The sequence below is a fragment of the Salmo salar genome, chromosome ssa12 (assembly GCF_905237065.1).
Source record: "Salmo salar chromosome ssa12, Ssal_v3.1, whole genome shotgun sequence".
NCBI lineage: Eukaryota > Metazoa > Chordata > Actinopteri > Salmoniformes > Salmonidae > Salmo > Salmo salar.
The window spans coordinates 49,476,105-49,503,737 of NC_059453.1; the positions used below are offsets into that span (position 1 = coordinate 49,476,105).

Consider the following 27,633-nt stretch of genomic DNA (forward strand, 5'->3'; position numbering starts at 1 on the left):
GTTAAGAACAAATTCTTATTTACAATGACAACCCACTGTTCCTAGGCTACCTGCCTTGTTCAGGAGCAGAATTACAGATTTTTACCTTGTCAGCTCAGGGATTAGATCTAGCAACCTTTCGGTTACTGGCCCAACGCACTAACCACTAGGCTACCTGCCGCCCCGGGATGAGTTGATGAGGGAAGTGAGAAGGTCTCCAGAGATGGTCTTGAGAAAGGAGGGGATGGGGTTGAGCTGGTAGATTGTTGGGTGGCCATACCTCGCAAGATTTCATCTGGAGAGAGCGATCAACATGTAGGCTAGTTCTGTGTAAGTGGGACCAGTGGTCTCAATAGGCTGAGTGAATGAGGAGCAGATGTCATCAACCTTTTACAAAGTGGTTGACAAAATCATCTGCAGAGTGTGAGGAGAAGGTGGAAAAGAGTTTCCTAGGGTTAGAGGCCGAAGCTTAAACTTTAGAGTGATAGAAAGTGGCTTTAGCAGCTGATACAGTGGAAGAGAAGATAAAGAGGGAGTAAAGTATGATAGGTCCTCCAGAAGTTTAGTTCTCCATTTTTGCTCAGCTGCCCACAGCCCTGTTCTGTAAGCTCGTAATGAGTCACTCAGCCACAGAGCAAGAGGAGATAGCCGAGCCGACCAGCAGGAAAGGGGACAGTGAGAGTCATAGGATACAGAAAGGGAGGAGAGTAGGGTCAAAGAGGCAGGAGGGAGAAGGATTTAGCAGAAGGGAGAGATGATAGGATAAAAGAGGAGAGTAGGGTCAAAGAGGCAGGAGGGAGAAGGATTTAGCAGAAGGGAGAGATGATAGGATAGAAGAGGAGAGAGCGAGAGAACGATTGACAGATCATGACCATCTGGGTAGGGGCTGGAGGAAAGGGAGACAGAAAAGGTTAACAAAGTAGTGATCAGAGACCTGGATGGGGTTTGCAGTGAGATTAGTAGGAAAACAGCCTCTAGTAAAGATGAGGTCAAGCGTATTGCCGGTCTTGTGAGTTGGAGGGGATTGGGAAAGGGTGAGGTATAGAAAACAGTTGCCAAAGCTACAAAAGAGCAAAATGAGAGCATCTGAAAATAACTAGGTAAGGTACTCAAGTGAGAGTGGTGCCTTCTTTCCTTCCTCGAACAACTCGACAGAACCATCTTTGTTCCCGGTGATGGTCTTAGTTTTGTCGTTGAGACCGCCACTGACATATCCACCTCTAAGAAACCAGGGGAGACTGAAGTACTAACACTAATTGCTAATTGCCTAGCAGAGGTGAAGAGTACACCTCTCTGTACTAATTGCTGATAGCTTAGGAGAGGAGAAACAACTCCCCCTCCAATACAGCCACTGATTACCAAAACATGTCACAAATTGCCCTTCCCCTTGATCCTGGCTGATGTATCAACAATCATCTGCAAGTTATGAGCAGTCGGCAGTTCACACACCAAGTAGGCTACTGGGAAGACAGGCAACACTTAAAGTAGATGGCCCTAGCTAGCAAAAAGACAGTACTAGACAACAGAGACACAAATCATACTTATCACTCCTGGAGAGATCAGGAGTCCTCTACTATGGAATGAAGCTACTAACTACTCTCGAGTGGCTTGTGAGCATCATAGAGCAATACATTAAATGTACGTATTCGTGAGAGTCTCAGCTTTTCATAGATGGGTCATAATAGTTTTTTGTGAAACCCATTTGAACTTTATAGACTTTTTTTGTGAGAAGAATCGCCTCTTCGGGGATCTGCCCTTGTCTCACATACATCGCTCTAGCTCAGCCCCTGTTAATCACACAGACCAATGGTTGATATCAGTGGATGCAGAAGAAATAGACAAGTCCAATGGTACAACCAAAATAAGTCAAAAATGTGCCGGTGTCACGTGGGACTGTAGGAGTTAAGCCACAAGGTAAGACTGAGTAAAACTGACAGTGGGACTGTAGGAGTTAAGCCACAAGGTAAGACTGAGTAAAACTGACAGTGGGACTGTAGGAGTTAAGCCACAAGGTAAGACTGAGTAAAACTGACAGTGGGACTGTAGGAGTTAAGCCACAAGGTAAGACTGAGTAAAACTGACAGTGGGAATTGTGTGCCATGAGACGTTTTTGTTTTGTTTAGTATCGTTGACGCCATAGAGGACTATCAGCACAAAAGCAATAAACCACCTAAAGCGGTTTACAACTCCCTTTCTTTCACACGTTGACGCAGCTCCTTCACCCAACAATACTGTTCTCCCTCCATCCATCCTTAGTTACAGATCTGATGCCTGAGGGCCATAACGACTGCTGCCCCCGTCCCCCCGTCCCGTCCCCCAAGTGCTTTTATTGCTTCTGGGCTTGTGTCGGTATCCCTCCGGAACAGTGGGACACTATGGGATTATCTCATGGACCCACCCACCACTTGATCAATTATTAAGGACCCCCACACCACCAAGTATATCATACTAGAGTGCTCTACAGCTGAAATTAGGAGTGCTGTTATTATGAAAATGTTATAACCATTTGTGTGCCCATGGGAGGACAAGTGCCCCCCACGATAATAGTCTGGGTGTGGTTCTGTGTTAGCCATGGGATGAGTGGGAGAGTAAGTGAGGGCAAGCAATGTATACATGAACCACTCTTCTGTACGGAAACTCCCGTTTTTTAGAGTAGAACATAGGCTAGACATTGTTTAAAATCCTTAAAAGTGTATTGACACACCCGTGCGTCAATCTAAGTAACATTGTGATCCTAATCAAAATCTATCAATTTAAGCTAGAGATATCTGGGGGTTTTTGCATGGGCTGCGTCTCAATCCACCACAGCCACCTATGTCGGCCTTCCGCAACTGCGGTGGAAGGTGGCCGAGCTACAGCGGTGTTTGTCAGACCATGAGACATCCTGAAAATCGGTCTCCTCGCGAAAACGTCTGTCGTTTCCAAACAGTTTGGCCTACAAATATAACCACTCTGTGGAAAGATGAGACTCTCATGAACACGATGATGTTCTCCGTTTTGCTCTACCGAACTCATCTGAAGGTAACCCATACAAATTAATGGAAGTATGGAGTTTTATGGCAACAGAAATAAGGGGAAAATATATTTGCTGAGCTTTCTTTTATCTCCTAGATATAGGACAGACACTTGACTGTCTATTTTGCCATTTATGAATGTGTTTCTATGGGCTATAGAAGTAAAGCCCAAATTCAATATTTTTTATCAAATAATAAAAAATAAAAATGATTGATACATAAAGGGCTCCTAAAATTCCAAATCAAATATAGAAATGATACATGGTATGACCATCTTTAACAATTCCCAACGTTTTAAGAGCAGATGAGATTCGACCGTACTTTCCTTGCTCTTAACTCCTTTTACTATTTAACATTGAAATACGCCTGCTGCTACCCCAGTCCTTGTTTTTGAGGTTTTCTTCCAGCCTGTTGCTGGCTTTGCTCACCAACCAATCATTTGAGTGACCATGCTCATCTGACCTCCAAACCAATTTCCTCCTATGTTAGGAACCTCTGTCTCAGTGTGGCATGTATACAATAGCGTGAAGTTATGCTGAACGTTTCAACGGAGTGACTCTGGGGTTGAGGAGTACCCTAATTGTGCGAGTGTCTTTTTGTGTTGGAAGCTTACTGTCCAGGCAGATGGCTGTATGGGATGATATTTTGGGCAGTCAAGGAGAGTTGTAAGAGCAATGGGGGAACAGTTGAATTTGCCAGCATCTCATGGCTGGTATTAGATTAAACTACCCACACAGGTCAGCTGGTATGGCATTGGGCCACTTGGCAACCACTGGGAGAAAACTGTTGCTGAGAGAGCGGAGAAGGAGAATAGTTAAGAACAAAATTCACATATGACCAAATTGACATAGGTCCAGAGGGCCACACTTAAAATTGGTTTCTATTTCCTTGCTGTCATATTTCCTTATATTTCCTTTTCCCTGACTTTCTAGCTTTCATTTCGATGACTGTTAGCAAGCTGGACAGAGTAAAGAGACTATACATTTAAGTCTATTATCATTATCGTTATGATTTAGTTTTAGTCATTTCAATGTCAATTCTCCTGAAAAAAATCTAATAATAATAATTTTACTCAAACCACCTCGCGAGACAGATTGAATGGACTTAGATACAGTATATTGATTATTCGATAAAAAAAGAATTGCATTTCTATGTGGACTTTTCAACACAATTTCAACGTATAAACAGTTCTAATGATTATGTTGAAATTATATTGATGTTACAACCTGCTAGTCAGGTTAAGTGAATGTATTTAAGTTGAAGTTTTACCTTCATTTCAATGTTGACAACACTGATTGAAATTAGATGAAAACAGTACTGGTTGATGACTTTTTTTCCACATCACAATACATTGACAATTTACGTAGAATTTTTATATTATTATTATTTATTTATTTTTAACTAGGCAAGTCAGTTAAGCACAAATTCTTATTTACAATGACGGCCTACACCGGATGACGCTGGGCCAATTGTGCGCTGCCTTATGGGACTCCCAATCACAGCTGGTTGTAATACAGCCTGGATTTGAACCAGGGTGTCTGTAGTGACACCTCAAGCACTGAGATACAGTGCCTTAGACCGCTGTGCCACTCCGGAGTTGAAACAGGGTTGATTCAACCAGTATGTGCCCAGTAGGATGGAATGACTTGTCATGACAACTATCCTGCTTAGTTTGCATCTGTCCATGATATATTATTTTTTACACTTCCAATAACTCATGGTGAACTAGAGTCCCGCAAGTTGATAGCTTGACCTTTAATACAGATGGCAGGAGAAGACCGGACCATTGTCCACACACATTCCACTCAGAGAAACATTTTGAACAAAGCTCTAGGTTTCCAGTGTTGTTTTTGTTTTAGTCCTTCTGGTTAAGTCAGAACAGCTACTCCTATTTAATAGGATTTCAGTTTGGTGGTGGCAGCCAACAAACCCGTACAGCCTGAGCTTCATTCAATAAGTGCCATTAAGCTGGAACAGTATTTAGATTGACTGTTTGCAAAGCTTTAAACTGCTTTGCAGATGGATTCTGAAAGCAAGCTTTGTCAGCGTCAACATTATGTACGTAACTGTTGGAAAGATTAGTTGCGTCATCGCAGTCATCACACATTGGGCTGTCTTATGTTGTGTGTGTGAGTGATTTATGCATAATAGCCAGAAATTGGGAGGGAAATGTACTCTGGAGACAGCTGCACTCTCTTCCCGTGTTGGTAGGAGATCACACATTTCACATTTAATTGGGTGCATCTCAAAAGTCTCAGGTGGCTTCCTCTCCTTGTCTCCTTTCCTTCATCTTGACTGATCTGAAGACGCAGGGGAGGATGCCTTCCAGGGAATTGCTTTCGCCTGTCAATTTTTTTAATGTCCTGTGCAAATGACCTAAAGAAGACACCTAACGGAAGCTACTTTAAACTATTGAGATGCACCCTTTTTTTCCTTCTCGAGATGTTTCCTCTCTTCCTCCCTCTCCATCTCTTTGTCACAGAGCTAGCCTGATGTAGGTGATAGGAAAACCCATAACCCACAACCTCAATAACCATGTAAACCAACATGAATAATCTCTGTGTAATTTGAGAAGAGGAGGTCATTTATGATTTTCCATCTGTTAGGGTTTTTTTGTAAGAAAAGCGACTTTTTGGGGGGGGGGGGGTTTCACACAAGGATAAATTCTTGGCAGACTGTTTGTAATTATGCAAGAATAATATGCCACTTGGAGCCCCATAGGGCAGGGCAAGTATCCAAAATGCTTCTCACACATGCACACAAACATTCAGACTGGAATCGGGAGTGGAGCCAGCATGTCACATAGCTGCCATTGCGACAACAAGCCCCTTCAGCCCTGTCGACGTCTTTGTTGTTAGAGTTGGCAGACAGGCAGTGGTCACTAGTCCCCCTTCAGCACTATCTTCCCCTGGCATGGATGTCTGTCAAAAGCTCGGGGATACAGGTATAGCATTAAACAGCAGGGAAACACATTGCCTAATTCACAAAAGTCTTATGTCTTCCTGGGTAGCTATGAGGGAATATGTTCTCATATAGGCCTAGTCTTACATAATTTATGGCATATAATCTTACTTACAAGCCGTTACTGTACACAGTGCTAACCTGTTTAAATACATTTTCTAAAACCGTCGGCAAAAATGGTAAGCATTCCATAAGAGTGTTTACTTCTATCCTATTACAGGGTAATTACATAGATTGTAATGTATTACCCAGATATTTACTCTGGTATAGGGTCTTTGCAATATTAAGTGTGACCGACAGACCCATACATAACACAGGAATCAACAACTCACAGCGGTCGATATGGCAGTACATCTTTAACAGCATGTGTTGCTTTCCTGTCTCTCTTTAGAAAACTCTTTCCCTGGGGCCCGACCACGGTAGTTACTGATTATGGTATCGGTGGTTATGTCAATGAAGAGATGGATGACAACATTGGAAATGTGTACTTATACTCGTCCTTACACAAGCTATTTGCAGTTGTTATACAGTTCTAAAAGCTCTACTGTTGTGGGAAAGAATGTGACGGCACCATTTGAACTAGATATGCGAGGTGAGGCAACTTGTAGTGTATGAGGAGAGAGAGAGAAGCAACTGAGTACAGTGTTATTGTTGCTAATAGAGATGGATTGGTGAAAGCCAGAGCATTCCCGAAGAGCATCCGTCATTCAGGGCTCAACCCGTCATGCTGGTATGTTCGTGTCAATGTGAAACCTATGTATTTTAAACGTTCTGTGTATTGTTGTTGCATTCCAAGTGAAGGCCCCCTCTTGCTCTAAAAATGTCAGCAAAAATGTTAAGCATTCCATAAGAGTGTTTACTTCTATCCTATTACAGGGTAATTTTTTTTGCTCTGGATACTCTGAGCGATGTTCCTTATATTTACAGTGAGAAGACTTTGAAAGTTTGCAGTTCTTTACACTGAGGCTATTCATGAATTGTCTGTGGTTTTGGAGTGACACGAGGGCGTACAGTTTCTCAGTGCTGCAGCCTGTCGTTTCACCTAGAGACAAGCTTTAGTAGTTCCAGCTCAACCATTCTACTGTAACCTAGAGCTAGCCTGTACTTTGACGCAGCGACGAGAGGCAGCGCAAACACTAGCTTGGCGCTTTACAGCGAGACGCGAGTGAGTTCATGTGAGCGTATCATTAGGTGTAGTGTCACGATAGCAGAATTTGGACTTCGATACCGGGTTTACTATCAAGATACTCGATACCATCGCGGTACTTGATACCACAACGAGACCATGGCAACAACAAAAAAATGGCGTATTAGCCAAGGTCCTGAATGGCACTTGATCCGTACAGATCTTTTGAGTTCAATATCATTACATTTGACATGTTTGATTGTTGAATGTATGCATTAATGAATCAATTATACAATCAAATAATACATTTGACTTTTGTAAAAAACATAGATTTAACTACATAACCACATAATTGTAATTATTTATTTGAATGGTAAATATCTAGTCTATTGATAAACTGGGTAAATCAAGATGTAGCCTAGGCCTATTCACACAATACAGGTGAATGCATATTAAATAGGCGTGTACATGCATTTGGGACTTATTTTATTGCACTGATCAACAACATTTGCATAGAAGAAGAAATCTCTTCTTTTATAAAAGTGTGTGCTGTTTCTTTAAGACCCATGACATCATTTACACACAGACAGTTCAAGGATCTAGTGAACATGATCTTGATTGGGAGAGACATGAGACGGAGGACACAAAGTGAATTAATAACGTTTTTGGTGACAATCCGCTTTCAAATCAGCAATATTTTACGTTATGGTTTGCATATTATCACAAACAAGGTACTAGGGTAGTGAATTGATGTTAGCTTTAGCAGTAAGCTAACAAGGAAAGTTAGCCTACTAAGATGGAAGCTACATGTATCTTCTTGCATTGTAAATTCTTCTAGCCTGTAATGGACATTTTGTTTTGCGAACAGTAATTAACAGTTTCAACTTTTCTACATGCCGTGTTACATTATTCAAGTAGGTTAACTTCTTTGCAGCAAGAGTGGGGACTGCGGTGGAGGGTGATGAGGGGAGGACGGCTCATAATAATGGCTGGAACGGGGCGAATGGAATGGCATCAAACTCATGGAAACCATGTGTTTGTTGTTGATACCTTTCCACATATTCTGCTCCAGCCATTACCAATGAAGGTGCCACCAACCTCCTGTGGTGGGGAGCTAACCTGATGCAGCCCAGACTCCCAGTGCTGGCTAAAAGTGGAGCAGGCACGGTGCTCACGCAGAATAAGGGGACATCAGCTGTGGTGATAGAGAGACTTGATCCTCAATCACTAGACGATGTGAGACACATTTGACAGAAGTACCGAAAGTTCTTTTTTTTTTTTATCTAGTACGGAACCGTTTTTCATGTACTAGTATCGAAAAAGCTTTGGTATACCGTGCAACGTTAATTAGGTGAGGTCGCGACACACATTGAGGCCAAGGCTGTCTGTGGATCAAGCCACACAACAGATCTTTTGTTTGCAGTGTTTGTTTCCGACTTCCCTCGCATATTTATGCTGCTGCTAGGGTTTTTAAAAGCTGCTGCGAGGGTTTTTAAAAAGCTGGCGCCCATAGAGTAGCTGAGCTGTACAGTCATAGGGAGATCTTACTAACATAACAATATTAGGGTTTGAAATACTGTACATCTCGATGGAAAGACCAGCCTCGTACCAAGTTTGAGCTGTTTTGAAAAGAGCTGTCATAGTCGTACACATTTCCTTTAGGCCAAGGGTAAAACATTTTGGGGAATTGCCTCAGGAAATGTGCTAGAAGAAGGTCATGGTATTTTTGATTTAGGATGGTTGGCTCCAGTTTTGCCTAGATGTCCAAAATGTGATGTGCCATGGAATTGGCCTATATTGTATGTGTCATGCTTGGTGCTTGTTGTTTAAGGTACAGCTAGCCTTTAACTATAACTGCTTGTCATTTAGGAAATTCAACTCACGTAGGTGAATAATAAACATATCTGGGTAGGTAGAATTACACCAGGCTAGGGCCTCCCGAGTGGCGCAGCGGTCTAAGGTGTCACTACAAATCCGGGTTCGAGCCCGGGCTTTGTCACAGCCGGCCGCGACTGATAGACCCATGAGGCGACGCACAATTGGCCCAGCGTCGTCTGGGTTAGGGAAGGGTTTGGCCGGCTAGAATGTCCTTGTCCCATTGCGGTCTAGCGACTCCTGTGGCAGGCCAGGCACATACACGCTGACACGGTCACCAGTTGGACGGTGTTTCCTCTGACACATTGGTGCAGCTGGCTTCCGGGTTAAGTGAGCAGTGTGTCAAGAAGCAGTGGGGCTTGGCAGGGTCATGTTTCGGAGGAGACATGGCTCTCTACCTTCGCCTCTCACGAGTCCGTACTGGAGTTGCAGTGATGGGACTGTCACTACCTATTGGGGAGAAAAGGGTGTAAAAAAAATATATACACTGCTCAAAAAAATAAAGGGAACACTTAAACAACACAATGTAACTCCAAGTCAATCACAGTTCTGTGAAATCAAACTGTCCACTTAGGAAGCAACACTGATTGACAATAAATGTCACATGCTGTTGAGTAAATGGAATAGACAACAGGTGGAAATTATAGGCAATTAGCAAGACACCCCCAATAAAGGAGTGGTTCTGCAGGTGGGGACCACAGACCACTTCTCAGTTCCTATGCTTCCTGGCTGATGTTTTGGTCACTTTTGAATGCTGGCAGTGCTTTCACTCTAGTGGTAGCATGAGACGGAGTCTACAACCCACACAAGTGGCTCAGGTAATGTCGCTCATCCAGGATGGCACATCAATGCGAGCTGTGGCAAGAAGGTTTGCTGTGTCTGTCAGCGTAGTGTCCAGAGCATGGAGGCGCTACCAGGAGACAGGCCAGTACATCAGGGGACGTGGAGGAGGTCGTAGGAGGGCAACAACCCAGCAGCAGGACCGCTACCTCCGCCTTTGTGCAAGGAGGAGCACTGCCAGAGCCCTGCAAAATGACCTCCAGCAGGCCACAAATGTGCATGTGTCTGCTCAAACGGTCAGAAACAGACTCCATGAGGGTGGTATGAGGGCCCGACGTCCACAGGTGGGGGTTGTGCTTACAGCCCAACACCGTGCAGGACGTTTGGCATTTGCCAGAGAACACCAAGATTGGCAAATTCGCCACTGGCGCCCTGTGCTCTTCACAGATGAAAGCAGGTTCACACTGAGCACGTGACAGACGTGACAGAGTCTGGAGACGCCGTGGAGAACGTTCTGCTGCCTGCAACATCCTCCAGCATGACCGGTTTGGCGGTGGGACAGTCATGGTGTGGGGTGGCATTTCTTTGGGGGGCCGCTTAGCCCTCCATGTGCTCGCCAGAGGTAGCCTGACTGCCATTAGGTACCGAGATGAGATCCTCAGACCCCTTGTGAGACCATTTGCTGGTGCGGTTGGCCCTGGGTTCCTCCTAATGCAAGACAATGCTAGACCTCATGTGGCTGGAGTGTGTCAGCAGTTCCTGCAAGAGTAAGGCATTGATGCTATGGACTGGCCCGCCCGTTCCCCAGACCTGAATCCAATTGAGCACATCTGGGACATCATGTCTCGCGCCATCCACCAACGCCACGTTGCACCACAGACTGTCCAGGAGTTGGCGGATGCTTTAGTCCAGGTCTGTGAGGAGATCCCTCAGGAGACCATCCGCTACCTCATCAGGAGCATGCCCAGGCATTGTAGGGAGGTCATACAGGCACGTGGAGGCCACACACACTACTGAGTCTCATTTTGACTTGTTTTAAGGACATTACATCAAAGTTGGATCAGCCTGTAGTGTGGTTTTCCACTTTAATTTTGAGTGTGACTCCAAATCCAGACCTCCCTGGGTTGATAAATTGGATTTCCATTGATTATTTTTGTGTGATTTTGTTGTCAGCACATTCAACTATGTAAAGAGAAAAGTATTTAATAAGATGATTTCTTTCATTCAGATCTAGGATGTGTTGTTTAAGTGTTCCCTTTATTTTTTTGAGCAGTATATATATATATTTATATCCAGAATTATACCAGGCTAAATTCATCTCCACTTTCAAATATTATTCAAATATGGTCATTCGATTGTCCACAAGTCATATAAAAATGACACATGACTATATCCATCTTAGGACACACCTAAGGAATTCTTATTGGAAAGAAAAGTGTCCTCAAACAAAATCCACAGTCTTGTGGGGTGGTGACGTAAGCACACGCAGTGGTACACTTTTTTTTTCTTCTGGTACACCCCAAGCCAACCCCAAGCCCCAAAAATGCTATCTAGCTAGCTCCCCCTGGCTATTACTAAGCCAATGTCCCTACTAATTCTACTCCATAGGCCTGCTGCATATCCCCTCCCACCCTGCCTTAAGCTCCATAAGGAGTGGAAAACAAGGAAGCAGAGTTATGTGAAAGCCATTTTTTGGGCTACAGTAAACATTGGCATTTTTGTGAAAGAAATGTCCTCTATCAAAGGCAGCTACGCTAATTTTCAAACACTCAAAATAGATCCACCACAGAGTCATCTGTAGCATGATGCTAGCCTAAAATTAGCATCCTATGGAACAGGATCCTGCTTGCCCCTTTTTTATTAACAAATGTAGGATCTTAATTTGATCACATTGTTGCAGGAAAACTTGTAGTGTATTCAAGGTTTAAAAAGGTTTCTGAAAAAAGGCTTCTGAAGTAGATTTTATTTTACAAAAAAATGTAATAACCCCTACAAAAATGTCCATATATTATAATCCACATAATTCACATTTGCTCTTGTTGCAGAATTATTTTCCTGTTGTAGCATATTGGCTCAAATTAAGATACTTTGTCTCTAAGTCTATAAATGGTGTCAAATAAAGTTTCACATAGCAACCACTGCCTTTTTGTGAAATACTCATCACACTCATATTTCACTAGATTTTATAGGACCATAAGGAAGACGGTGTGATCAAAAGGCAACAGCAGTGACAGCTCCTTTGGTTACAGTCAACACAGAATAGGGCTCAGTGACAATGTCATTATCACTATAAGTTCGTGTATAGTTTTGACTGCGCCATTTTGGATTGGTTTCACCCCTGACCCCTGTCTATCAAGGACTGAAAAATTATACTGAACACACCCACAAGAAAAAATACTACAGTTTACTATAGAATACTACAGTACTTACTATAGAATTCTGTAGTATACTGTAGAATAATATACTCCACTCTGCAGTATTCCTCGACGATGTATAGTACTTAGTATAAAATTGTCTAGTATACTGTAGAATACCCTAATTAATATTACAGTAATGTCCCCAAAAACACTACAGTTTTTTTAACTATAGTAATACTACAGTATTGAATTTACATATACCCTTCCCATTCCCCTCCCCCAAATCCCAATTTGTGCCACCCATAAGTGAGAAACTTACATGCCACGTATAGACCATATATTGTGTTTCCTAAAAGTTAGCCAGCAGCATACCACCCTGCATCCTCCTGCTGGCTTGCCTCTGAAGCTAAGCAGGGTTGGTCCTGGATTGGAGGCCAGATGCTGTGGAAAGTGGTATTGGAGGGCCAGTAGGAGGCACTCTTTCCTCTGGTAAAAAAATAAATAAAAGCATCCCTGTGTGCAGTCTTTTGGATGGGAAGTTAAATGGGGGACCTGACTCTCTGTTGTCACTAAAGATCCCATGGCACTTATCGTAAGGGTGTTAACCCTGGTGACCGGTCTGAATTCCCAATCTGGCCCTCATACCATCATGGCCGCCTAATCATTCCCAGCTTCCAATTGGCTCATTCCTCTCCCCTGTAAATATTCTCCAGGTTGTTGCTGTAAATGAGATTGTGTTCTCAGTCAACTTACCTGGTAAAATAAGATATAATATTTTTATGTAACCTTTATTTAATTAGGCAAGTCAGTTAAGAACAAATTCTTATTTACAATGACGGCCTACCCCGGCCAATTGTGCGCTGCCCTATGGGACTCCCAATCATGGCTGGATGTGACACAGCCTGGATTCGAACCAGGGACTGTAGTGACACCTCTTTCACTGAGATGCTGCACCACTTAGACCACTGTGCCATTCAGGAGCCAGAAGCTCTGAAATATCCATTTAGACCCCAGTCCTACCTACCTACAAGTTGTGGAACATGTGCTCTTTAAGAATTTGTCCAGTAGGTTTCTTCAAGGAGAAAGCCCACACTTCTATATCAAAGATAATTAAAACGAAAACACTACAGTAAATAGTGCAGTAATTTACCCCAAAACACTACAGTAAATACTACCGTCTGCAACCCCCCTACAGTAAATATTGCAGTATATTACAGTCTGCAACAACACTGCAGTAAATACTATAGTATTTATATTATAGTATACTATAGTATTTCTTCATGTGGACATCCTACTGAAATTTGACTAAATGTGTGATCTTCATCAATGAATGCATTACATAGAGGGAGGCCATTTTATCTCCATGTTCTCACTTAGCGAGTCAAGTCTCTGCAACAGAGTAACCATTGTTCTATACTCATACACTATGAGGCGAGTGTAGAGATAAGAGGGTGACTGCAGTGCTGGACTGGCATTGTGTTATGTGTATGTAGCTAGTCCATTGTGAAATAGACACTTATTGCTTATTGGAAATGTTTTCATGTGCAGTACATGATCTTGTATACAGTACATTTAAATCACAGATAAAGACAGTAGGTTACTTAAGACAGAAATGATAGGAGGGAGTTGGTCAGGAAGGATGTGTAGGTGTATAATGCAAACGTCTAACAACCCAAAGGTTGTGTTCGAATCTCATCACGGATAACTTTAGTTTTTTCGCTACTTTACTACTTTACTACTTATTACTTTTTATCTACTTTGCAACTACTTAGCGTGTTAGCTAACCCATCCCTTAACCCTAACCTTAACCCTTTAACCTAACTTCTAAACCTAACCATTTAACTACTTAGCTAGCATGTTGACTAACCCTAACCCCTAGCCTAGCTAACTTTAGCAACCTAGCTAGCCTAGCTAATGTTAGCCACATCAAATTGGAATTCGTGTAATGTACACGAATGCATTATGAAGAAAGAAAATGGTATAATACACATAAAATGCGTTGTGATGAAAATCGTTTAATGCACATGGAAAAGTGGACTTTATCGTGTGCCTGTCACAAATTTCTATTTCACAATAAGCTTTGATAATGTGTTGAGCTAGTCTGCATCAGTAAGTGGTTTAATGTAGCCTACTTATAGTCCAACACGTGGGCTACAGTGATGAGTGAAAGCACTTCACTGATAATGAATTTCTTTCGTCTCACAAGCCATGAATGTGTGCTTTATGTACTGAACCAGACTATGGCTGTGTCCCAATCCAAAGGTAGTATCCTTGTCGACACACAGCCTAATGGCTCCAATTGTGGGTCACCGAGCTTAGTTATCATGACTGAGCAAGTTAGATATTTTTTTACCATAAGTCACTATTAAATGTTGTTAGAAACGCATTAGTGTGCCCTGAGGTAAGCCGTGGGTGGGAATGGAGTTCCTATAATGAAAATACACAATAGGAACTGTGTCAGGTAGCCTAGAGGTTAAGAGTGTTGGGTCAGTAACCAAAAAGTCACTGGTTTGAATCCCAAAGCTGCCAAGGTGAAAATCTATCAATGTACCCTTGAGCAAGGCATTTTACCCTAATTGCTCTGGATAAGAGTGTCTGCTAAATGATATGTAACCATTTTAAAAATAATAATATTTGGTGATCCAACAGTGGTGAGTTCCTTTAGTTATTCTATTATTGCTGAGTATCATCCTTAATATCTCCCTCATGTACTGTACTGTATGTCAAGATTCTGTTGACAAAGAGGGGAGTGAGTAGAATTGGCCTTCGCAGTTAAATGCTGATGCAGCAGAACAGATTGCACACAAAACCCTCCTTCTATTCAGCTGGGAGTGTTTCTCATCTCTCTCACTTTTTCTTTTTCTCTTTCTTTACTTCATCCCCACAGCCCTTCACTTACACTTCAGCTACGTTACACGTGTCGCGTTGCGTCCCAATCAGCATCGTGTCAATTTGACGCTCTATCTGCTACACCTGAAACCAACCAAAATCAACTTTATTTCTCGTTATTTCAATTCACAAGATAGAATGAACGTGCGTCAGCCATCGAGAATTGAACCTCGACGATTCTTGAGCTTGGACACTGCCATTGGACTCAACGCAACGCAGGCAGTATAGCAGCTTTCAATGATATCAAAGGAATCACTCCCTCAATGGCTGATGGCTGTAGTGTAGCAGGGTGGTTACTCTGCCATAGCTAGATTTATTTGATCATTTAAAACACAATACAACCAGACATGTGGATAATGCATTTAAATTAATCGAGGATGACACAAAAAAGTTTGAAAACATATTTTCATTGAGGTCCTCTTAAATAAATGCCAAAACACAATTACAAACGTAACCGACTGAGCCTTCTAGGCATACTTGAGTTACATATATAATAATAGTTAATAATTTTCCAAACAAATACTTGTATAGCGCTTTTCAAATAATCTCAAAAGCGCATTAAAGGTATAACAACAAGCAAAACATTTAAATGACGAAGATTGAAAGCCTCAGTTGACTTGGGATGAAGTTGAGGCAGTTTGAGTTGAAAAGGCATTGTAGGTTCAGTGGAGGAGGCATCGATGGGACAGCCAAGGAGAAACAAAGACAGTCTGAAAAAACAGGATCGGCGCTATTCAACAGCACACCACACCTGCTTCTCTGAATGGTCAGTCACTCCATTGGAGCTGCTTCTCAGGTACTGGTCCTCCATTACCAGGAATTGCTCTCTCTCTCTCTCTCTCTCTCTCTCTCGGTGCATCCGTCCTCAGTCAGTCACATCACCTGAAGCGTGGGATTGGGATCATGTTCTTCGGGCTCGGGGTTCTGGGCTGGAATTACTTGAATCAATTGTCTTATTTATCGAACTATGTGAGAGCTCCATAGACTCCACTCAGCAATCAGCCGGTGGTGATCTGTACTTCCTGTTCACATGCAATTGCATTCATTATTTGATTGACTGATTCACAATTTGGACTTTGACGCATGTGACTCATGCTAACCACCTGTAGAACATTATGTGCACGGTATGTACTGTATGTTCAGTGTGCCAGTAAATGTAATTCTCCGCTTTAAAAGATTCCTGTGCATTTGGTTTGTTTATTTCTGCTTGAGATAAAGGTATCTTATATTAAAGGTGGTGACATTTTCCCTGACATCAGTTTTGTTGGTATGCAATGAACAGACAAAGTAGAGCGGTCTTCAAAATTCATGCTGACGCCACTTCATAGGAATTGCTCTCTCGGAACCCTCAAAGCTTTACAGTATATCATTGTTGAACAATAAAGACTTGTTAAAACTCAAAACTCTCTCTCTCTCTCCCTCCCCTCCAGTCTCCACATGCATCACCACCTGTAAGAAGCCGGCGCCCCCGCCCGTGCCGCCCCGCACCACCTCCAAGCCCTACATCTCTGTGACGGTGCAGAGCAGCACTGAGTCGGCCCAGGACACCTACCTGGATCACCAGTCTGAGCGTGACCGCCGCAGCGAGACCATCACCAGCCAGTCTAGCCAGGCACACAGCAATTCCTCCGACAGCCTCGACAGCATGCGCGCCAACAGCCTGGCTCGGGGTGTCCCTCGGCCTATCCCCATGCCCGTCGCCACCCACCGGGAACCCCTCGCCACCACTGTCCACCACGCCACCACCGGGACTGACACCAATGACTCCCAGCATGAACCCCTGAGGTCAGGCACCAACAGAGGGAGCCTGACAACAGAGGAGCCACGAGTGGACATCGTGCCCCGGAGAAAGCTCTCCTCCATAGGGATACAGGTTGGAGCGCGTCGTTACAGTTTAGTCAATGACGATATGGTATAGTCAGTGACATTACGGTAATATAAGTGACGTTACGGTCCTGTCTGTGACGTTACGGTACTGTCAGTGACATTATGGTATTGTCAGCGGTGTTACTGTATAGTCAGTTGTGTTACAGTGGAGTCATTAACGTTTCATTAGATTCAGTAATATCACAGTATGTTTTTTAGTGTTTGAGGTAAAAAGCAAGAGTAAGTGTGTCTGTGGTACAAGTTTGGCAGTATGGCTTAGGTCCAGCACTGGACTGGCGTGCAACCATTGGGCTACTGGAGGCTGTTTAACCTAACCATTGATCATTTTAAAGAATAACCAAACAGTGAACTGCACTAATTAAACATGTATTTTTCTTATGCTTACAGCTCATATGGGGCTTGCTGAATTAGAATTTTGAAAAAGTGCCATCTGGAAAATGAACAACTCAAAAGAGTTCTCCCCATCCTTGCCTGAGGCAAACATTATGCTTTCACTTAATTATTTAATATAGATTTTTTTTCAGACTGTCTCTAGAATGAGGCAGCTGGTTCTTTTTTTGCACGATGCAAATGGTCAGATCTCACAATGCCTGCAGAAGTGTTTACTGTCTCAGGAACCACATAAACATGATATATAGTAGCAATCTTCTGAGGCGTGCTGATCGACTGCAAAAAATATGACCTGGAGCACCACAAATTTTCTACCGGAATCAACCTTTTCCAGGTGACAAATGCTTTGTATTGAAGACTGTTTTTTGATTGGTTGTTAGGTTGACTGCATTCAGGAGGAAGTCCAGCGAGAGGAGACACCGCCACCGCCATTGGCCAGATTCCAGTCAATCGGAATCCAGGCGGACGACGGCTGGTAAGTGCACTTCCTGTCCCGTTTGTGACTCCCGTTCATTTCTCCTCCACACAATAAAATGTTGCCTAAATATATTCATTTCTGAGGGGCCATTTTGATGTAGACACTGAGAAAATATACATAATGTGAGAAAACAGTAACACGCCTGCTATGTTGCCAAGAGCATACAATATTTACATAAGCTATTTTACAATGACGCATGCGACATTTGAAAGTCATTCTGTAGTTCTGTAGCGTAGTACTTGTCATGTAGTTTACATAGCTTCGCAATATTTTGAATGCCAGGAAGTCTTTGCATGCCACACTCGGCTTCACTCCCCTTTGTTCCCTCTCTTTGACCTCCCTCCTAGTTTTCATGCTGTTTTGCAAATACCAGTTGTCAGAATTATCTCACTATTTGAATACATCTGAATGTGGCCTTTATCAGTGGATATCTTAGACAGAACAGAGCCTAAACAAAGAGCTTCTATACCGGAATGTCCACCGATAACATACTCATTTTCAAAACACCACCTCCTAGTCCTATTTCTAATTAAAACATCAATGCTATTTATTGGCACCCCATACCAACAATTAAAGTATGTATTTTACCTCCCTCCCCCATCTATTATTATTATCCTATTCTTAACCATGGATATTCAGACTGCCAAGCATCCATAGTATTTCCACAGGTGAACGTCTATTCCCCTGTTTGGCGTTTGCTGTTCTATCACTTCAATTGGGGGGTAGCATTGTAGCCAAGGTCAGACAAAGGCCAGGGTTTGCGCTAACAGACCATTCCCCAGCCAAGCCTTTACCCGAACAACTGATGAGTCATAGAGATAGATAGAGATCGAACTTGCCACAAAAGACCTGCGATGGCGTGCGCAATGCAATGGAGGGCTTTCACCATTTTTAACGTTGTCAACTGTGTGGTATGCTCTCTATCCATCTCTATGGTTTAGGCTATGTTCTGTGTCTCCTGTCTACTGCCTCCAAGCTGAGTGCACCACCGCATCATGTCGAGAAGGCAACGCTACACTGTGATCGATATCCATCTTCTGTTTTTATACCTGTATTGATCAGTAGAGGATGTAGTGGCTGGCGTTCCTTGGTTTGTTTTGTAGCAGGAAAAGGCTACAAGTCTTTGTTATGGATGGTTGGCTCAGTTGCAGTTGGGGTTGGTTTGACAGAATAACATTATTAGAGATGCATTGTCTGTTTTGCCATTGATATTGATGGAGCGTTGACCACTTTCTATTTTCTCACTGTTATGTGTGTTTTTTTTCAGGCACAGTCGCTCCAGTAGCATGGCCTCCAAGCAGGAGACAGACTCTGACACACAGGACCTTCCCATCAACTCGCACGCCAACTCCCACGCCAAGCCCGCCGCCGAGAAGAAGAGCATGGTCAACAGCGCCTGCCAATCCATGGCCTCGCCCCCGTGCAGCGGCCAGGTCAGCAAGGGCAACGGATCAAATCCCACCGTTGACACCAGTACGTCGCCACCTCCGCTTCGACAGATCCTCAACCGCTCCACCACACGGTCCGACTCCTCCGACTCCTTCTCCGAGAGCATGGACCCGGCCCTGGACCCCTCATCCCTGCCCCCTCCGGACCCCTGGCTGGAGAGCGGGAACGGAAATAGCGGCAGCGGGAACCCTAACGCGGTGCCCCCTCCAGGCCCTGCCTGCCGGCGGGATGGCCACTGGTTCCTCAAGCTGCTGCAGGCGGAGACGGGCCGCATGGAAGGCTGGTGCCAGCAGATGGAGCAAGAGACCAAAGACAACCAGCTCTCAGAGGAGGGTAAGACAACTAATCGTTTTATTCTTGCCGGACATATACAAACAATTGCCTACCCTAGTTACAACTATCATTGACCGCTTTCATTTGAAAATGTTTGCTCCTGTGCAGACATAATGATCCTGAACCTATCAGAAAGTAGGTCATGTCCTGACAACAGACTATGCTCCGGGACAAACCTCTCCGTAACTCAACTCTATGCAAAGTTTTTCTGAGATGACATAATGTAGCCTATTCTTTTGGAACGAGCCCCCACTAACATCCACATCATGCGGATGGACTGATCTACAAAGTAGTTCGACCTGAACTGACCTGATCCAAAGGTTCAAAGCCTGGAAGTAGGGTTCAACCACAGGATTCACACACAAACACACACACACACACACTGCAGTGGATGAGGCAGTAATACCTGGGGTTAACACACAGACAGACCTGTTATCCCAGAATTACACTAATCTACTCTGGACCGGATTACAGACCCAGATAATATTAACGCCTCAACATCAGGCTGACACAGCACACAAGAGAGAGTAGGCCTGACACACACACACACACACACACACACACACACACACACACACACACACACACACACACACACACACACACACACACTGCACAGTCCTGACACAACATCTCAGTCAAGCACACACGCTATATCAGAAGATCTTGACCAAACCAAGAAAAAGCCAAGGTCACGCATGTGTGTATCTGTGCGTGCACAGTGTATGCGTGCTCACATGTGCATTTCTCTCACTGTTGGCAAGATCGAGTCGACATCGAATCGGATTACTGCAGGACCATAGAAATACCTGGTTCCGCTGGTCCCTGTTCTGAATGCCATAACCTCATCATCCAGTGGTCAGATTTCACCCATGCAGATGTTTGTTCTACTTCTGATGCAGCAGCAAAACCATACCATAAAGACTGGATGAAGAAGACTCAAGTATCTATGGAGGATAACACTGTCCATTACATTGTGATCCTCTCGTGTTGCCCCCCTTATGGAGTCATTCTGACATGGTCATTTTGACATGGCCTTTAACATCCATCTCTAGACTAGACACCCAACCTTAGTTTGGTTTCATTTTGGGAACGTTGTTGGCATGTTTTGCTGTTATAATGTAATGTTCCTGTTAAAACAGGTTGTTCTCCCTCGCAAATCATCTTGTTTCTCCCTGTATGACAAATCCTTTTCACAGATTCCCTCGTGTGCTAGCTTTCAATGTAGTTGTACAGATAGGGGGAAGTGTGTAGGCAACCACATCGCTCTCAAGATGGTAGTGTTCTAAGTATTTACTCAGTACATGGCAGAACACTGTCTTGTTGTTTTTGAGACAGTACGGAAATGGATGTACAGTAAGACCTGATACACATGAGTAGCTATGGGAAGAGTTTATTACCATTAGCCTAGTTTAGGGTTTCATTCCTGAGTGAAACAATAGACATTCAAGGCGCTCCATTGATTACCGTTGTATTCCAAATGCACAGCAAAGTGTGTGTGTGTGTGTGTCTGGTCTGTCTGTATTGTCTGTCTTGTCTGTCTGTCTTGTCTGTCTGTCTGTCTGTCTGTCTGTCTGTCTGTCTGTCTGTCTGTCTGTCTGTCTGTCTGTCTGTCTGTCTGTCTGTCTGTCTGTCTGTCTGTCTGTCTGTCTGTCTGTCTGTCTGTCTGAGTCAATCTGTGTGTGTGTCTTTGTTATCTGCAGTGTTGGGGAAGGTCCGCAGTGCCGTGGGCAGTGCTCAGCTCCTCATGACCAAGAAATTTGAGCAGTTCAGAGGGCTGTGTGAACAAAACTTGGTAAGTATCACCTCTGCATATTCCAACTGACCCATACACACATCACATAAACAGACAAAACAATACTACCCCATGACAACAACATCAAATTACTAGACCAAACAATGTTTGTTATGCCACCACCACAACAACATCACATAACCAGACAAAACAACACTACCCTACAAAAACATCACCAGACAAAACAATATCACCACACTACCAGACAAAACAATACTATTCCATACTCTACACACACATCAAATAACCAGACATTACAAAAAAGCACCAAAAAAAAGAAATTCCACATCTGATCATACACACATCACATCATTAGGCAAACACATGCCACATGAAATGCGACTGAGAGATTAGCATTTAGCTAAGTGACAAGCTGAATGCTAACAGGCAGTAAGGTCAATGGAAAATTGATTGATCGGGCTTTTCCCCCGACCTGAGTGGTTAAGCTCCCTTAAAAAGTGGACATGTCTCTCTGTATCCCATCATTCCACTGATCTCAGTACAGCGGACTCAGACGACGACAGCCCCAATCAGTAGGATAAGACTGACGTTCGGCAAACGACTGCATTCTGTTGGTTGCGTCCTCTTGTAGCCTATTCTCAGGGGAATTCAGTGTCATCATTGACGGAATGTTTTACGTTCTCTCAAATGAGAACTAGACGTGCAGTTATTCAGACAGAGGACCAAGAATCCATGGATGTTAACACCGTTTTTATGAATAATGATCATGCGGTCGTAAAGTTCAGTGTGCGTAGCATTGTAGAAAGGGGTTCTGATTGTGTTCAATGAGTCGGTTGTAATGTGAGTCCGTTTTAATGCCACCGTATTGTTGAACTCGTGTTTTGCATTAATGGTTGTGTATTGAACCTTTGGGCTATGCTGTACTTTGCTGATATAATTCTATCAAAAGGCATCTATATTCAGAAGAAATGGTCTGACATCCAATACAACTTCTATCCTACAAATAAAGACCAAATATTTTGTATTTATTGGACAATTACCTATTGGAATTGTTTCCCCCTATCATTACACAACATGTCCCTTTTGAAGGAGAAATGTTATTCAGAAACCAGATCATTTCTCTCAATACATAACAATTTTCAGCTGGGAACAGTTAGTTCTACCATATTTAGTTGTGTTGTTTAAATCCCACAGAACGAGAATGGTCCCCCTATCTGACGATCCTGAAAGCACAATTAGCATGATAAAATAAACATACCAGCGCGTCGAGCCAAAAGGCTCTGGATTGGGTTTGAAAACCAAGTCCAGTTGCGCAGATGGCAGGAAACACAAGCATTTTTTTAAATCCAGAGTGACTTACAGTAGTGAGTGCATACATTTTTCATACTGGTCCCCTGTGGGAATTGAACCCACAACCGCCAGGCTCTACCAACTGAGCCACACAAGACCCAACCTTAACCAGGGAGACCCAACCATAACAAAGAATAGTCTGGAAGCGCATTAGTCACAGAACAAGTGGGTCAGGTGAAGAAAACAAGTCGAAGTGTGACCGTCAAGCCGTCCGTCAGCTCTGACAGACTTAGCTTGCAAGGCAAAACAGAGTGCCACCCAAGTCACTATACAGTCAGTATACTCCTTATGTAAAGTGGTCATTCTACCTTGCATTAAGGGACTTGTTGTGCTTTTTATTTCATTTGACTTCTTATACTTTATCAAGCAGGGGAAAAATATATTTTTTCAAGGAAGACCTGCCCCAAGACAGCAGCGTAGGTTTTTACAGAGGCATATATCAAATGACAATACAGTAGCACACTTGAGTGCAAGGACAAACAACATCTACACAATCCCGACAGAATGATTTACACAAACTCGTTCCCAGGGACCCCAAGGGGTGCACATTTCGTTTTCTGCCCTAACACTACAAAGCTGATTCAAATAATCAAAGCTTGGCGACGAGTTGATCATTTGAATCACCCGTGTAGCGCTAGGGCAAAAAACAAAACTTGCACCCCTTGGGGTCCCCAGGACCAAGTTTGGGAAACGCTGATCTATTCAGTGGGACAGAGGTCTTCACTGACATTGTGTTGTAGGACAGCTCCCTCTAGTATCAAAAGTGGACAAAGCAAGACTCAATGAATTTCAAATCTCTTCTTTATCCCACTCTTGTTTTCTCCCTCACCATTTCCCTCTCCCCCTCTAACATTCGCTCTCTTTTTCACTATTTCTCTCTCTCTCTCTCCCCCTCTCCCACCTACTCCCCCATTTCTCTTCTTTTTTTTCTCCCTCCCTCCAGAATGTGAACGCCAACCCGCGGCCCACAGCCCAGGACCTGGCGGGCTTCTGGGACCTGCTGCAGCTCTCCATCGAGGACATCAGCCTCAAATTCGACGAGCTCTACCAACTCAAGTCCAGCGACTGGCAGTCCCCTGCCGTGGCCCACTCGCCCCCCGAGCGGAAGGTACTTCCCACCCCTGCTGCCCAGTGCCCAGACTGGGGTAGGAAAGCCGCCGAAACTGGCCTCTCTCCTCCCTCCCCATCTCCCCTCTCTCTTCTCCCCCTCCCTGTGTGAGGGGAACACTTAAAGGGGCTTCCCAGCCCAATGTAAAGGGGGCTAGAGAGAAGCCACCTCCCTTTACACATGCATGGTGTTCAATCTCAAAGAGGGCAGTTTGTTTTGGACTGTTTCTGCACTTTTAAGCCCCTCCTTTGAGCATGCATGTCGCGGTAAAATAAATGCTCCGGTCTGAAGTCGAACTTGCATGGCAAAGGTTACATCACGTCATGGAATGCGGCCTGGCTTTCGCTTTATCTTGGATGTGTGTGTGCACGCACGTGTGTAGGGAGCGGTTAGTTAGTTTGATGGCTGCTGGATTGACTGTAGTGGAAATAGTACGTTTTGCTTTGAGTTCTTGCAGCGCCGTTTCACTACTTCTGCAGTGACATTGCATTAAATTCAGTGTGTTTCATCGAATGGGATACACTTAATTTGAACTGTACGTCATAACAGCATCAATATGTGTTATGTCTTGTTAAGTTATATTAATATTGTGACACTTTTATGGCGTACGGCCAAATAGAGTGTGATCATTTAATGTCCTTGTCATATGATTCACACAGGTATTCGTTCAGTGTCTACTCTGACAAAGTGTCACCTTCAATCTCCTGTATTCAACATATTTTTATCTGTGTTGTCCATATAATTGGCTCAGTGTCAAGTTAGCCACCTTGTACATTTTATTGTAGAAAGCTTCACCATAATCAAATGTCCCTGTCAAAGATCTACGTTTATCAAATGAAACTCACAATGCTCTTTTTTGCAACCTCTGCATTACCCTCCGTTGTTTCGTTGCTTTCAGAATAAAACCTTGTATCTCCAAAACTGAAACAAACTGAAACCATGTATGAACATACATTCATGAAAGCTATTAATCAGAAGCTATTTTGAATACTTTTTCTTGGTCCTAAAGTCATAAAATATTAAAAGTGGGGAGTTACTGCTTTTAATGGAGTTACAAGGTTTTCTTCCAACAGCAACAACGCCTTGCATCCTCTCACTCTCTCATCTCTCACCCCTCCACCCCCCCACCCCCCCTCCCAACCCCTTCTCTCTCCCGTGTCTCTCTTTCCCATGTCTTTTCTGCCCCCTTGTGGTTGACTCCGTCCATTGTGGACCACCACCACCAGGAGGACAAGAAAGAGCCTCCTCCTCCAGTGCCAAAGAAGCCCGGTAAGGCGAGGCCGGTGCTGGGCCGCGAGAAGAGCGCCGACTCAGCCTCGTCCACCTCTTCGGCGGAGAAGCAACGGACGGAGGCCCGCAAGCGCCTACTGGCTGCCAAGAGGGCCGCCTCGGTCCGACAGAACTCGGCCACGGAGAGCGCCGACAGCATCGAGATCTATGTCCCTGAGGCCCAGACTCGCCTCTGAGAGAGAGAGAGAGAAACTGGGATGGAGGAAGGGATGATGGCGGAGGGAGAGAGGGATGGTTGGGGTCTTCTCACCACACACAGGGTAGGCTGGTCTTAGTGGCCGCCAGTCTACAGTAGATGGAGTGAGAAACAAAGAGAGAGAGAGAACTTTTGGGCTGTAGACTATATGGGGAAGGCTTGTCTCCTCTCACGAGGCTGCAATGGAAAAACCTAAACCACAGCCTTTCTTACTATTTTTATAACTTTTTGGGGGTTATTTTTATTAGGATCTCCATTAGCTCTTGCGAAAGCAGCAGCTACTCTTCCTGGGGTCCACACAAAACATGAAACACGACATAATACAGAACATTAATAGACAAGAACAGCATACATTTAAAACGTCGCACACAGCCTACATACCAGTACATACACACAAAACTCTTGAGTATTACGCAAATTATGAAAAAATTGTTATCGATGATGGTATTATTATTATCTCCTAAAGAAACTATATCAAGACTATTTTAGATGTACCTGTAACTTGGCTATAAGAGATCTAATATGCGGACAGAGTAAGCGTTTGTGCTTTCCAATGCCCCTCCCTCTCCCTTGCCTTGGCCAACCTATAGTTTGCACAACACCACCATGTGGTCAAACGTACACACACTTATTCAGAGGAGTGCACACACACACACACACACACACACACACACACACACACACACACACACGCGCGCATTAGACCCACAGCTATCTATGTCTTCCTGGTGCTTTTTGTTTTCATTGTTTTTATCTGTTTTGTATGAGCCCTTGCCTGCAGTTCTAGATACGTGAGCAGTTTCAGAGAGCAGGGCACTGAAAACTGAATTAGGAAATAGAGGATTGGGGTATTTAATGTCAAATATCACAACTTTATATAAGTGAGATCTATTGAAAACATAATGTATGTTTTTGTCCAACCTTTTTAAAGATATATATGAAAAAACAATCGGTACTTTATAACTGACTCAAACTACACTCACACATCAGTATTTACTGGAATAACGTTTGAAGATCCTACTTTTCCATTGAGATGATATTGTTTTCTGCCATTTTTGGTCTGAGGATGTATTCATCAGCCAATGTCCACAGTCCTATGACAATGGCCGCACTTTGCACTCGCATGTGTCTCCATTGGTCTGTGAACAGGGGAAAAAACAGACTGAAACCTGGTGGAAACACTCATTTAATTTTCCATTGCAAAATGTTTCGCTACGTTGTTCCCTAATGAATACAACCATGGTGTAGGTATATCAGATCAATTGAATATAATTCAGGTTTTGTGGAAAACTTGCACATAGAGGGGTTAGACAGGACCACCATTGAGAACTGTCCCACTGGGCAAAATGTGCTTGAGTTTGTATTGTTTCCTTGTTATTTCAGGATGCTTTTAACAACGTTATCATGTTGCATCATTGTGGCTATTTCATTGAACATTTCAAAAGTCTGTGGGTTTTATAAAGTAGGTACTTCTAGCAACTCAAGCTTGTTGCGGCAGCAATATAATTCAAAATGGTTTCTTTCCCAAACTTCTGCCTCAACTTCCCTCTCTACAATTCACCTTTGGTGTTTTGGCATCACTGTTTTTTATATTGTAAATGAGTTTGCACAGATGCTGGTGTGTTTCCCATACGGGACCACTACTCAGTATGCATGGGAAAGTTGTGGTCAATTCCACCTCAATTTCCAGTCACTTCAACCATAATTCCATTTAAAATCTCTATAGGATAGCAAATGACCTAAGGCCAATTCGGACTTGAGGTTAAGCATCAAATAACTTTGACGAATGCCTGCTAAATGACAGTATTGTATTCGACTATTCTCCACACTGCACACGCCCATGTAAATGGTCCGTGATTCACTGCACTGCATATTCAGTGCTACTGTATGGCTTTAACCACATCACAGTTCCTGACCAGACGGCCTCTTCAAAAGAGATGGAGAAAGGAAAGGACACAACTCGAGAAAGGATTAGGAGACAAGGAGAGGAAACTGTTTTAGACTATTTCAGTAGCACTATGTGAAACCATGTTGGAAGTTCTCTTACCCCCCCTACAGGTAATAGTTTGCACTACATCTCAATTGTCCATGACAGTTTTGGAGGGAAGGATTTCAGTCTTGAATGTAGAAAAACACATTGTTTGCATTTAATTTTTTTTAACTAAGCACCCTGTCATACCACTGCCTACCATTTGTTGTAGTTTTCTTTACGTTAAATATCATCCCTAGATACCTACATTTTGTTTAACTGAGACAAATTATTACATCTCTATTATAGTACATCTATTTGTAATTTCGTTGCCATCATTTCTTTTTTGAAAATGCTGTTGGTACTTTAACAAAAAAGAAATGCATTACCTTTCTGCCTGTGTGGGAAGTAAGTATAGCCGTCAGGTGATTCACTCTCTCAAGAGG

At 43.4% G+C, this 27,633-nt stretch overlaps 1 protein-coding gene and 1 non-coding gene across 3 annotated transcripts in view; both read left to right on the top strand.

Annotated features, from left to right (window-relative positions):
* The window catches only part of dlgap4b (discs, large (Drosophila) homolog-associated protein 4b), a 212,403-nt gene extending 185,770 nt beyond the window's left edge, over window positions 1–26,633 (top strand). For both annotated transcript variants that reach the window (XM_014132097.2, XM_045691438.1), the window contains 6 exons: window positions 16,412–16,854; window positions 17,639–17,733; window positions 19,004–19,518; window positions 21,222–21,313; window positions 23,568–23,732; window positions 24,959–26,633. In XM_014132097.2, the coding sequence (XP_013987572.1) occupies window positions 16,412–16,854; window positions 17,639–17,733; window positions 19,004–19,518; window positions 21,222–21,313; window positions 23,568–23,732; window positions 24,959–25,198 (1,550 nt within the window). In that variant the 3' untranslated portion in view covers window positions 25,199–26,633. The remainder of the gene's footprint in view (window positions 1–16,411; window positions 16,855–17,638; window positions 17,734–19,003; window positions 19,519–21,221; window positions 21,314–23,567; window positions 23,733–24,958) is intronic.
* On the top strand, window positions 13,127–13,183 carry LOC123725764 (U7 small nuclear RNA). Its single transcript, XR_006758278.1, has one exon. It is a non-coding gene; the product is annotated as a U7 small nuclear RNA (small nuclear RNA).
* Window positions 26,634–27,633: the final 1,000 nt, after the last annotated feature.